This window comes from Electrona antarctica, assembly GCF_951216825.1.
Source record: "Electrona antarctica genome assembly, chromosome: 24".
NCBI classification, from domain to species: domain Eukaryota; kingdom Metazoa; phylum Chordata; class Actinopteri; order Myctophiformes; family Myctophidae; genus Electrona; species Electrona antarctica.
This window is the reverse complement of record NC_136803.1, coordinates 28,845,003-28,858,565: the sequence shown is the minus strand read 5'-3', so window position 1 is coordinate 28,858,565 and position 13,563 is coordinate 28,845,003. Positions and strand designations below refer to the sequence as shown.

At 44.2% G+C, this 13,563-nt stretch overlaps 1 protein-coding gene and 1 long non-coding RNA gene across 2 annotated transcripts in view; both read left to right on the top strand.

Annotated features, from left to right (window-relative positions):
- Window positions 1-6,282, top strand: part of fam117ba (family with sequence similarity 117 member Ba) — a gene marked incomplete at its 3' end in the record, with an annotated part of 45,468 nt that extends 39,186 nt beyond the window's left edge. The window contains exons 22-26 of the mRNA XM_079495908.1: window positions 122-232; window positions 404-547; window positions 2,538-2,748; window positions 4,489-4,609; window positions 5,943-6,282. Coding sequence (XP_079352034.1) covers window positions 122-232; window positions 404-547; window positions 2,538-2,748; window positions 4,489-4,609; window positions 5,943-6,282 — 927 coding nt within the window. The remainder of the gene's footprint in view (window positions 1-121; window positions 233-403; window positions 548-2,537; window positions 2,749-4,488; window positions 4,610-5,942) is intronic.
- Window positions 6,283-10,439: 4,157 nt separating this feature from the next.
- Window positions 10,440-11,518, top strand: LOC306917426. Its single transcript, XR_013789168.1, has 2 exons — window positions 10,440-11,276; window positions 11,403-11,518. It is a non-coding gene; the product is annotated as an uncharacterized lncRNA (long non-coding RNA).
- The last annotated feature ends 2,045 nt before the right edge of the window (window positions 11,519-13,563 follow it).

Here is a 13,563-nt window from a genome sequence, read left to right as displayed (position 1 = left end):
TTGCCATTGCCAATGCATTGGGGCGCTTAAAGTCTCAAGCATGCATGTCCACAGTCTCTCTCTCTCTCTCTCTCTCTCTCATTGACTCTATCGCTCTTTCCCGCCCTCTCTCTCTCTCCAGATTGCCAAGTTGCGACAGCAGCTCCAGCGCAGTAAGCGCAGCAGTCGACATCGGAGGGACAAGGACCGCAAGTCTCCCTTCAATGGAAGCCACACGATCATCCAGTCCCAGGTGACTGTCTGACTGTCTGACTGACTGGGGAACACTTCATTGTGTATTCATGAAAATGATTATATTGATTCTAAAACGGTTTGTGTGTGTGTGTGTGTGTGTGTGTGTGTGTGTGTGTGTGTGTGTGTGCGTGTGCGTGTGCGCGTGTGCGTGTGCGTGCTTGTGCTCTAGTCCCCGATGCCCAAAACCATCCTGATCCCCATCCCCATCTCCAAGTCGTCTGCGCCTCGCTTCCGCAACAGCGTGGAGGGTTTGAACCAGGAGATCGAACGCATCATCATCCGCGACACCCCCGAGAAGGATGAGGTCATCATTGTGAGTGCATGAGTCACCGTTGCATGACCGACTGACCTTTAACTGTTAAGACAAAAAAATTTCTCCTAAATCATGACAATTTTCTGAAAAACCTCATGTTTCTATATGTCAGTGGTGCTCAATATTTCATGTCAAGGACGTGTCGCCGACCCCCATCTGAAAATATGTAGTTCCAGGGGACCCCCCCCCCAGAAGCAAAGATTTGAGTTAAAAACGTTCGCTCTGAAAGAATATATTCAAAGATTTGCGCCACATTTTCAAGATTTTTCAAAAATAGCCGACCTACAAGCTACGAGCTTGTAAGTCTGCTATTTTTCAACAGCTAAAGCATAACATAATGCTTAAAACACCAAAAGGGGTTCCCGCCCAAAATGGGTTAAGACGCCACAGGCTTCCTTTATCTGTGTGTGTGTGTGTGTGTGTATTGAACTTTGGGGAGAGAGTATGTTTTGCACTCCGTCCGTGTGTGTGAGTCCGTCCGTCCGTCTGTTACCAGCTAATCTCTGGCACCGTTAACCCGGTCGATGCCAAATTTTATACACACTCCCTGGATGCCAACGATGAACCTCTGCCCAAATTTTCCAGAATGGCCTGTTATAGCGCCACCAGGAGGCCGACTTTTGAAAAAACATTTATTACTCCTCCAGGTTCTATCCAAAAACCCGCAAATCGTTACACACTATCTCTATAGTCATGTGTTCAAGACGGATCTGTCTTATATTTCATATTCCATCCTAACATTGGCTTTCAAAGTTTACAGGATTGGCCCGTTTTGAACAAAATGCCTCAATTCATGAACGCAGCGTGCAATATTTACGTGAAATCTTTCACAGACGTTCCTACTAGGCTGAGGGAATATATCCCACATTTTTCACATTGGCCTGTTATAGCGCCACCAACAGGTGGACTTTTGGTAAAACACATTTTTGGAACAAAAATGTCTCAAATCATCCAATTGCCATCCAAGGCAAGAGGAAATGGCACCCTTTTCACATTGGCCTATTATAGCGCCACCAGGAGGCCACAATCTGACCTGCCCTGGTGGAGACCTGTGCCCCCCGAGGGGCACTTTATCTAGTTTATGCTGTGTTTTAGTCTTTGGTCTTTGAATGTTTATTAGATGGGCTTGATGTTTCATGCTGCACCGCAAGTGACCGAGGGGAAACACTATTTCATATTCTTTATTATGTAAGTGACAAATGAACTGATTCTGATGCACGCATTTGGAGTCTTAGGTCAGTTCACAGATATTTCAAGGTTGGACTTTATTGTTACATCTTGTGTACAGGCAACATAAGAGCAAAACTTATTTTTGTTTGGCTTCCTTACAGACACAATGCAGCGGCATAGCTAGCATAACATTCAAAACAGCAAAAACACAGCAAACAAAGGGACAGAATAAAGAGCGCAAGAATTAAGAGCAATCGAGGAGTAGGAAAACGTTGCCGCCGGGCAGAAACCAACCTCTCGTCTCCATATTGCCCTGCTCGATCACACTACACTAAATAGCAGATCCACAAGCTCAGAACGCAGCGCAATCCACATTGGAGCCATGCGGGTGGATCCTTCCTGACATAAACATCATTTACTAATATTATTTATTACTATTATTGTCTTTCTTTTAACCCATTTAGGCCTGACGTCGAAAAAAAAAAAAAAGTTCGCTCTGAAAGAACATATATTCAAAGATTTGTACCGCATTTTTACGATTTTTCAAAAATAGCAGACCTACAAGCTCATAGCGCGCCACTCGGTTCATGGGGTTCATGTGGTTCAATGTAAAGCGAACCGGGTGACCCCCCCCCCCCCACACATACACACACACACACACACACACACACACGGCACGTTTCCGCCCTGCTCCAGAGCACACGCCAAGGGGATTAAGCGTCCAAATACGCTGATGTTATTGTGACCTCGTTTGCATGTGTGCCTGTATGTTTATCTCTGTGTGTGTGCGCGTGTGTGTGTGTGTGTGTGTGTGTCTCAGCCCCAGGACGTCCCGGACGGCCACCGCGCGCCCCCGCCCGTGGCGCCGCGGCGCAGCAGCAGCACGCGCAGCATAGACACCCAGACGCCGTCGGGGGGAGGGCTGACGGGGAACCACAGCAACTGCAGCTCGCGGCCCGACTCCATCTCCCCGTCCTACCTCACCATCCTCAACGACATGGGAGGAGGGGGGAGCCCCTACGACGACAAAGGTGCACGGCACGCACGCACGCACGCACGCACGCACACACGCACACACACACGCACACACACACACACACACACACACACACACACACACACACACACACACACACACACACACACACACACACACACACACACACAAAACACACACACACACACACACACACACACACACACACAGTCTTTATTTGCATTCACATTTAACCAGAAATTCTTGAACACAAACAAAAGTGGATGCGCAAACTTGGAAAAGTGCTTCAGGATACAGATCACGGGTACAGGACTCCCTGGAACACGGGACGGGACGGGGGGGGGGGGGGGGGGAGCACGTGACTTTGGGAAAGTGTCAGTAGCTTGTTTACAACTGAAACGGACTTCCTGCGCACTAACTTCCTCTTCAGAATAAGAGCGACATGTAATGATTAGTCAACACTAGTTTTATTTCTAAGTCTACTTACAGGACATTAACATCACATTTGAGTTCCTTTTGAATGCCTGTCAGATTTCTCTACATAACTGTCTCAGCTGTTGGTTCGCAAATGCGCCTTGCATGACTTTGATCTACGCGCAGAAAACATTTTGACGACGTATGTGCACTGGTGCATCGGCTGTGTGCCCCCCTGATTATTAATCACATCTAAACATGTAACATGTATTGTAAACACAACATGAACATAGTACTCTTATTATGCATATCGCATTCTTGCCGAGAAATATTTTCGAGTAAAAAAAAAGGGGAGGAAAAAATAATAATTAATAAAAATAAAAAAAACGAATGGTTCAAGCCCATTAAGTAAGATTCGAGTGCCAACCCTAACGAGTGAAGGTTCGAACCCCGAATGTTCGGGGACAGCCTTAACAGTACACACACACACCGACCCATTGGGCAGGGGTGTAGTGCTGCCTTTAGAAGTGTTTGGCTCATTTTAAATCCCGGGAATTTGCCAACCTTTTCCCGGGAAAGGAAAAGAAAAAGTGCCCCCCCTAAATGCATGTATATATAGCTATGTAGCAGCGGGCGCCTAAATCAATGTATAGTATGATACTATACATTGATTTAGGCTCCCGTCGCTCTTTGCGTCTATATCTTAACCCTTTCAGCGCCATCATTTATTGAAAAATTAGGATCTAATTCACGGCAGCATTGTTTTTATTTGAGCTCTTATTTTGAAAAGCCGCCATTTCCACTTCACTAGCAGCAGTCCTAAGTTAGGAATGTACACGGAGCTGGGCCGGCCTTGTTTACATTGTGAATCCAGACCGGAGCTCTGCAGAGCTCCAGATCGTCAGCTCTGTTCCGTCAAAGAAACGCTGTTTTGACCAAAATGCCATCTGGGACAAGGAATAGGAGATACAGGCGATTGAAAGAAATGGATAGAATGGATTATTATGGCGACGACGATCTAAGATGGGCGATCCAGTGCTGTGCTAACAACACAGCTAGCTAACCGGCTAACGTAAGTAGCATTTTGGCTCGAGCAATCGAACGCACTATATAAGCGAAATTGCCGAAGGGCTTCGGCAATGGCGTTAAGTGTTAGTATCAAAATTAGGCTTCAATTGACAAAGGTTTTTGGCAATGGCGCTGAAAGTATTCAATCAAAGACAATTGCGCACTGCATGCATGGACATTCCCCGCTGTTCAGTCACCATGCAACATGAAAATGTACTGAGAAGCACTGCAGCATTATCATGACACGATGGGTGTGTTTGTGGTGTCGTGCTGTTTTATTTTTTTGTTGCAGAGTTGGGACCTTGCTCTCCACTACCCAAGTACGCCGCGTCTCCCCGGCCCAACAACAGCTACATGTTTAAGAGGGAACCCCCCGAGGGCTGTGAGAAGGTCAAGGTCTTTGAGGACTCTCCGTAAGTACACTACACTACATACATACATGTATATTAACAAATTATGTGGGCGGGAACCCCTTTTGGTGTAAGCATTATGTTATGGTTTAGCTATTGAAAAATAGCAGATCTACAAGCTCATGTGGCGCAAATCTTTGAATATATATTCTTTCAGAGCGAACGTTTTTAACTCAAATCTTTGCTTCTGGAGGGTCCCTGGAACAACATATTTTCAGATTGGGGGTCGGCGGCCAATTACATATAATCTTGGGGGTCCTTCACATGAAAATGGTTGAGCACCACTGACATAGAAACAGGGTTTTCTGAAAACTGTCATGATTTAGAAGACATTTGTAGAATCGGCCTCAGGTCTAAATGGGTTAATAATAATATCCTTGCGGTCGGGCAGAAATCTCTTAGCTCCATATTATAACCTTTGGTGTTTATTTCCGTAAATTAAAGCCATACTTGATTTTACCAAAGCGTGATGCAAAAGCATCAAAAGTAGTAGATCTAATGTATATTTTGTAATAATCATCAAGAACTAGTAACTGAGGTAACTTTTCAAATAATATGTTAGTGGAGTACAAGTAAAAGTGTTGGAAATTGGAAATAGAAATGTCCAAATACCACCTCAAACAAACTTTTACTGAAGCCTACAGTACTTCACCACTGTGTGTGTGTGTGTGTGTGTGTGTGTGTGTGTGTGTGTGTGTGTGTGTGTGTGTGTGTGTGGTGCTGGCCCGAGACTCCAGTTGTGCTCGCATTGTCTGAAGTTGTGTTGTTGAACTTGTTGTCCCCACACAGGCCCATTAAGACCTGGAACGCATCCGTGTCACCATGTAGCTTTCAACCACTTTAACCATTATTTTAAAGTTTAGCCTTTGGAAAATATCAGATCTACAAGCTCATAGTGTAGCACCGAGTGCCTCGCTACGAGCTTGTAGATCTGCTATTTTTGAAAAATCGGAACAAAAAAACCATGTGCAAATCTTTGAATATATATTCTTTCACAGCAAACGTTTTTAACTCATATCTTTGCTTCTGGGGGCGTCCCTGGAACAACATATTTTCAGATGGGGGGGGTCGCCAATTACATATAATTTTTTGGGGTTGTTGACATGAAATAGTTTGAGAACCACACTGATATAGAAACATAGGTTTTTCAGAAAACTGTCATGATTTAGAAGACATTTGTAGAATCTGTTCTGAGGCCTAAATGGGTCAAGTTGTGGTGGTGTTGTCATCGTCGTCCCAGACCCCTATTGAATTGTGTCGTTGTGTGTGTGTGTGTGTGTGTGTGTGTGTGTGTGTCTGTGTGTGTGTGTGTGCGTGCGTGCGTCCACACACACAGACCCAGACACCTCCAGGAGATCCCGCCCTTCCTGTGCCCCGACCGCAACAAGGTCAACTTCATCCCCAACAGCGGCTCCGCCTTCTGCCTGGTCAGCATCCTCAAGCCCAGCCTGCTGCAGAAGAGCTCCGCCGTGGGCGTGGAGCTGCACGGGGGCTTCCGCTCCGGGGTGGTGGGCCTCCGGAGCCTCTCCCCGGGGTCCTCCCTGGTGCCCCTGGGCGGGGTCGGCGTGGTCGGCCTCCGCAGTCTGTCGCCGTCGCCGCTGTCGTCTGTCGGCCTGTCGTCGCGGGCGGTCTCCACGCAGCCGCCCTGCCTGCCGGAGGAGCCGGAGACCTTCTGACCGACCGCGGTCTCTCTCTCCGAGAAGAGTTGGCTCTGTTGTTTGTTAAATGGCCGACACGCGAGAGACTTACCTGCGAGTGATTTATGATGACTGGGAGAAGAAAACAACAAAAAAAAGAGGAAAGGCCTCACTCACACCTAAGACACACTTTGTGTACCTGTGTCTTCTGTGTGTCATGGCCGCCTCAATGCATTTTACAATGGGAGTCACATGGTTTCATGACACAACCTTGTTGTGTCCAAGGACTGTCTAAAGAGGACGAGACGCGAAGACCGTACGGGCGACGCCATGTTGCTCCATGGAAGGAAAGAAACATGCGCAGTTGAGACCAGGAAGTTGTACATGCCCAAATTTGTGCATGTACAACTTCCTGGTCTCAACTGCGCATGTTTCTTTCCTTCCATGGAGCACCATGGAGCAACATGGCGTCACCCGTACGGTCTTCGCGTCTCGTCCTCTTTAGACAGTCCTTGGTTGTGTCATGAAACACAACAAGGTTGTGTCTTCAAACCATGTGTGACTCCCATTGGAAATGCATCGAGGCGGCCATGACAACACACAGAAGACACAGGACACAAGTATGTGTCTTGTTGTGTGTCTTAGGTGCGAGTGAGGCCGAAAGGGAAAAAAAAGATTGGAAAGACATTTTGAATAATAATAATAATAATAAAAAAAAAAAAAAAAAAAAAAAACCTTCTGCTCCGAATACGCCTTCAGCATGCTAGCTACGCTATACTTTGATGTCCTTATCTTCTTGGGTGACGAGCGCTTCCTATACTGCCTCCTCCCCCAGACGACGTGATAAAAACAACTCCAAACAGCTGACATTTCATCGCTTTAACTCAACCTTTTTATTGCCGATTTCTTTCCTGTTCTGTTTTTGTTCTTTATAAGGGGAAGGGCCCAAGTATAGACTGTTTTATTTCATCGCACTAAAATACCACCAGCGCCTTCCCACGAACATATCTCTTTTCTATCTGCTTTCATTTCTCTTGCTTGACACACACACACACACACACACACACACACACACACACACACACACACACACACACACACACACACACACACACACACACACACACACACACACACACACACACACACACACACACACACTTCCATGACAGAACAGACGCATTTTGGCAAACAAAGGCCAAGGGGCTCATTTCGGTGCAAGCCAAGATAATATCGTAGCAAAACTTGAAAAGGGATCAGGAGAGAGTTACGTTTAGAAGCAGCAAAAACAAAACCTAAATAAACAAAACAGAAAATGTGCCTGATATTCGAACATGGCTCCGGGCCCCGTTTATAAGGTGACAACGGTCTCTAGAGAAAAAGGCAAAAATGTAATATCAGACGTGCCTTCAGGGTTGAAAAAAAAAGGCGAAACTCACCTTCCAGAGTGGAAATCTTTGAAACATGTGCTCTGCCTCGCGTCTCCATGTAAATGTACGGGCTAAGGCCTCACTCAGACCTTTACTGCATTGCTGTATGCTTGTTGGATGAATGTTGTGTAGTGTCATGGCCGCCCCAATGCATTTCCAATGGGAGTCACATGGTTTGACACAACATTTGTGTTGTGTGAGGGGGCAGTCGAAACACAGCTGAAAGCCATACAACAGACCATGTGACCTCCATTGGAAATGCATTGGGGCGGCCATGACACTCACAACGCTGTAAAGGTCTGAGTGAGGCCTAATACACGGGGAAAACACTCATGCCGCGATTACATCGGCGTCAACAAACAATGATAGGAAGCAGGAATTGCGAAATAAAAAAAGTGAGCACTTTGTCCGTTTTCTGTTCTGGTCGTTACCGTCTAAAAACGTGGCCTCAAGTTTCCCTCCAAGCCGTCTCTCTCTCCGGCGCCGAGCTCACATCGTGTCTCATTGTTTATTGAATGAAACTTTGCGCCGTGGAGAGCTGGTACACACAGAGAGGCGGCGGTGGGGTCAACAATGGCTGCCTTCTCCTCCCCGAGTGTGTCACTGTGAAAACAGCTGATACACTAATTATCGCCTAGACGCTCAAAAAGTGTGGCAGCCGCCAAACTTTCTGCTTCACAATCTGAATGTCGCAACAAGTCGAAGTGAAGGAAACCTCGGCAGTGGTGGAAAGTAACTAAGTACTTTTACTTAAGTACTGTACTTAAACTTACAATTTTGAGGTGTTTGTACTTTACTTGGGTATTTCCAATTTCCAACAATTTTACTTCTACTCCACGACATCTCAGAGCCAACATTTGTACTTTTTACTCCACTACAATTATTTGAAAACTTTAGTTACTAGTTACTTTGGAGATTTTAATTTTGATTAGAAAACATACATTAACCACTTCAACCCTATACATTTCGGGCCATTTGAAAATAGACGATCTACAAGCTCGCAATGCGACGCATTGTGAGCTTGTAGATCTGCTATTTTCAATAGATTTTGTACACATTTTTAACTTGTGAAATGGCACATTCTGCACAATGAGTACTTTTACTTTTAGTACTTTAAGTACATTTTGATGCCGATACTTTTGTACTTTTACTCAAGTACACTTTAAATTCCGTACTTTTACTTGTAACTAAGTAGTTCTAAATTGCAGTATTGGTACTTTTACTTAAGTAAAACAATTGAGTACTTTTTCCCGCCACTGATGAAAAGAACAAAACAAACAACTCATACATTCCGTTCCAGTCCGGACACAAACTATTTACGAACCAAATTTTAACCGTTTGATTCTTTTGTACAGTACGTTCGTTTAGCATATGTTATGTTTGTCTGTTAGGGTATCTTTCACACAAGTGGCCATACATTACACACTGCCGTCCAGACAGTGTTAACAAAAATAGGCCTACTGGTAGCGTAGCAATGCTAGCTGCTTAGACACACCCCATCTAAATAGGCGGGAGTGTGTTGTTTCTACAAGGGCGTACGGTACGTTGGGCTATATGTTGCGTGCGGCGTGTTTGACCCCGTGTCTGCTTCCCTTCCTGGACAGCGTATTACCTCTCTCTCTCTCTCTCTCCGTTTCCCCCTCCCACACCGGCACACCGGCGGCCATCTTGTCCATCTTCCTCATCACATCGCTCCTTCCTTCCCCCCCCCCCCCCCCATACGCCTCCTGCCCTTTCCTTTGCTTCTCAGAGGACCTTTCTTTCCGTTATGCAGTAAAAAAAACAAAACAAAAAAAACAATTTACTCCTCTGTGTTTGCTCAGCTAGTGTTGTCGTGACGTGTCTGTGTGTTTGCGTTCCCCCGAGGGGCCACTTTCACCCAGGACGTGGCCCCTCCGGGTCGGAGAAGGGCCCGAGCTTAGAGAGGCGAAACCATACGTCTACTTAGACATTTTAGAGACATTACCATCGGAGTGAGATGTTTTGGTATGAAAACCCACATTAATTTGAACCCAAGTGATTATCATAACGGAACGTTGTGTCTGAGATTTGCAACAACCGCCCGAGAAAACTGCAGCAGCCAATGTGGCATGTATGTGTATACCAGTGTTGTTTTCGTCGACTAAAACTAAGACGAAAAATGTTCGTCGACTACCTTTTTTCACTGACGAAAACTAAATGGAAACTAAATGAAAACTAAGCTATGATGACTAAAACTAAAACTAAATATACTGACAATTGTCAACAAATAAAAACTAGACTAAAATGTTAAGGGAATAGTGGACAAGAGATCCAGTATAAGTCATTTTACACTTGGTTGCATGCTGAAAATAGCCGATCTACAAGCCCACAACGCGTCACCACACTGTAAACTACTATGGGATGGATATAGCCTATACATTCCCAACCCTGGGTGGTGGTGTGAACCACATCTGTTTTAAATAGAACCCAAGTGCGAGCTTGTAGGTCTGCTATTTTTGAAAAATCGTGAAAATGTGGCACAAATCTTTGAATATATATTCTTTCAGAAGACTTTTTTATTTATTTCGACGTCAGGCCTAAATGGGTTAAAATATATTTTCGTGAACGGAAATGGCAGCTTCCGTTACTCAGCTCATGGGGGGCTATAGGTCCACAGACTCTATATAGCATTCGGAGATTGTGGAATAGTCGTCTGGCTACGCGAGACTATCTTGGTTCTTGGTAGAACCTCTCTATGTTCCGGCCCACCTTTGCTGTATAGAACCTCTCTATGTTCCGGCCCACCTTTGCTGTATATGTGTCATTACTACTTGACTGTGCCTGCTTCAGTGGAACAGGAATGTAACTGGGTATGTAAATAATGGAGGCACGCTGTGTGTGTGTGTTTGCATTTGCCGGCTGGCTGACAAGATATGTATTCAGACAAGTCGAAAAAGCTGTACCATAACTCCCCCTCCCCTTCTTCTTACGTACTGTGACTTATTACACGTCTCATTATTTGTGAATAATAACGTTTTCTTATTTATGGGGGCTTGGTTTTGAGAAGAGGTGTAATTGGGTCTTTTGAGGAATTTTAAACAAATGCTAAAAAAAATATATATTCCATTGCCCATCTCAGGTCGTAGTTGATAAATAGTGACAGATGTATAGAAAGTATAAACCAACTAACAAATCTATACCAGAACAGAGAGGGAAGCAATTTCTATCTATGTAGCTTTTAAAAAAATGGAATTGTTACGTTATGATACAAGCCTGTAGCAAAGTAGAAGTATAGAATAGTATGAAGGATATTCAATGTACAGTAAGCTCAAATTGGCAGATTCAACAGGGTGGAATTTGCTGAATTTATTGTGTATGACAATTTAATATAAGACAATGAAGCCTGCTGTGATGTGATATGATATGATGAGCCCTTTTTTCCTCCCCCAGACTAGCGAAGATATAATTCTCTTGACAATATGACTCGGAAAATCTTTGTTTACTTATGTCCAGTTTATTGGAAAACTGCACTGCCAGTTTTCATGAAATTCCTCGAGTTGAAATAAAGGCATTAGTTGAATAAAACAAAGCATTGTGTGCCTGAAATACATTCAGTTTCGTAATATGTGTTAAGAACAGAGAGTTGGACGGACTGCATCCTCAAGGGGATGCGGTAGAATTTCCTTGGCTCTTGCGCCGCCTGCAGGCCAGTGCAGGTAACGTTTCGTCACCGGCATGAACAATCCCATCGTCGTCTCCCCCCCAGAGTTGGACTGCATCCTCAAGTGATGCGGTAGAATTTCCTTGGCTCTTGCGCCGCCTGCAGGCCAATGCAGGTACCGTTTCGTCACCGGCCATGAACAATCCCATTGTCGTCTCCCCCCCAGAGGAGGGAACTTAGTAAAAAGGCTATTAGAGTCCATGATGTGTCACAGCAAAAAATATGATAAAGACAAAATAAAGCAGTCATAGGGATACATTCCCCGATAGCAGACATCATTGTAACAAACAGCGCTTATAAAATACAGTGTTTCCCTTATGCGATATATATGACAACATCTGCAATGTAAAAGAGTTTCCCAAGAGCACGTTAACACCATCAATCACGGCAATGAATCTCATGGTTGGTTGTTGCATTTTGAGTCCAAAACGTCATGAGGCGATACAGTACGACAATGAGAAACCCCCGAACGCGATAGCTGGAATATGCGGATGCTAATTTACATCACAACCTGTTGGTTTGCACCAATATAATTTTTTTTATCTCGTGTAATCATCCGATTAAATAAAATAAAAACGCGGCATTCCACACGCAGCTTAGTCACTATAGTCACTATCACTATAGTGATAATCTTGGTGGTAAAGTGCCTTTGAGAAACCAACACAAATTCTTGTCATGGAGATGAGATAGGCGTCCAAATGTTAACAGTGAGTTAACAGTGAGTTTACAGTTGTTCAGTCCTGCGTAAAAGGCCCAATGAGTGATGCAAACGTAAACAACTATAAGCCCCACAACCAAAAAATAAATAAAGAATAAATAAAATAGCAGTGCAGACATGTTAATATGCATTCTCTACTCTGTGATTTACTCGGCCCTCGTCTTGACGGAAAAAAGTAGCCGATCTACAAGCTCACAACGTGACGCGTTGTGAGCTTGTAGATCGGCTACTTTTTTATATGTTGGGGCTGTGTAATGGGTTCGTTTACGTTGGTAACGGCTGTAATATCATTGCGGTGAAGCAGATCCTATATTTTGAATGAATGACGGGCGTAAAAAAAAAAAAAACCCTTTCAAGAATGGATGCGAACAATACCGGATTGGGCCTTTGAAGAGTTTTAAACAACCAAAGATAAGAAAATGGTGAACCGAAGATTCAAAACCAAACCCCACGTATGGATTGGAATGACACGTGAAATATGTGAACGCAAAATCATTTCAGTTTCTCCATTTCAGCTGGACTACATTTCAGCTGTGACTACAGAGAATACGATATAAATATGACAGACATAGGGCCGATCCATACTCCTATTTTAACGCTGTTTCGGCGCTGTAGTGCCGAAATGATTTCGGCTCGTCAGAAATTTTCAGTAGCACCGAAGAGCCGACTTTAGGACGGTACCCGCCCCTCCGAACCTCAAATGACGTCACATTGTAGGCTCTACAGAGCCGAACCGACTTTTATTCGTCTCTAAAATAGGAGTATGAATCGGGCCATAGGCGCGATTCATCGTCCCAAAGTCGGCTCTTCGGTGCTACTGAAAATGTCTGACGAGCCGAAATCATTTCGGCACTACAGCGGTAAAATAGGAGTATGAATCGGCCCATACAATGAGTGACAAAATAAATCAGACCTCGAGCTCCGTCAAAGAGAACCTGCACCTCCAACGAATCCTTTTTTAAACGGAACTCTGGCCAATAAAAATCCAGTGATGACAGTTATTCGATAATAAAGCTATAGAAATACGTGGCATGGTAAATACAGTCGAGTTCTCCAGTGTCAAAACGTCTCTCAATAATACAATACCATCATCAATATATCCCCCCAAAGAAATCATTCTGTACATTTGGAAAATACAGCACACATAAAATAGATATTAGGTTTTCTTATTATTATTATTTTTTCTTGTTTTTTTTTTCTTTCCTTTTCTGCCCAGTGTAGTGCTCAACAAAAATAGATATTTGGACATTTTCATAAATAGTGATATTAATATTGGCTCTAGCTTGGGTTCCAGGGGTTAATTGCGTATAACTATAGTAAAATCAAATGGAAAGACAGGGTGAAAGTAGCCCGTTATCATTTAATATTCCTTTGTCCTGGATTCAAAAATGTTTTACTTAAATTAACATTTTCTTCAAGGACAACTGAATACAGAGCTTCCGGGGTGCCACCCCGCTAAATTTGAGCACTTAACTTCCTGCTTTTTACCC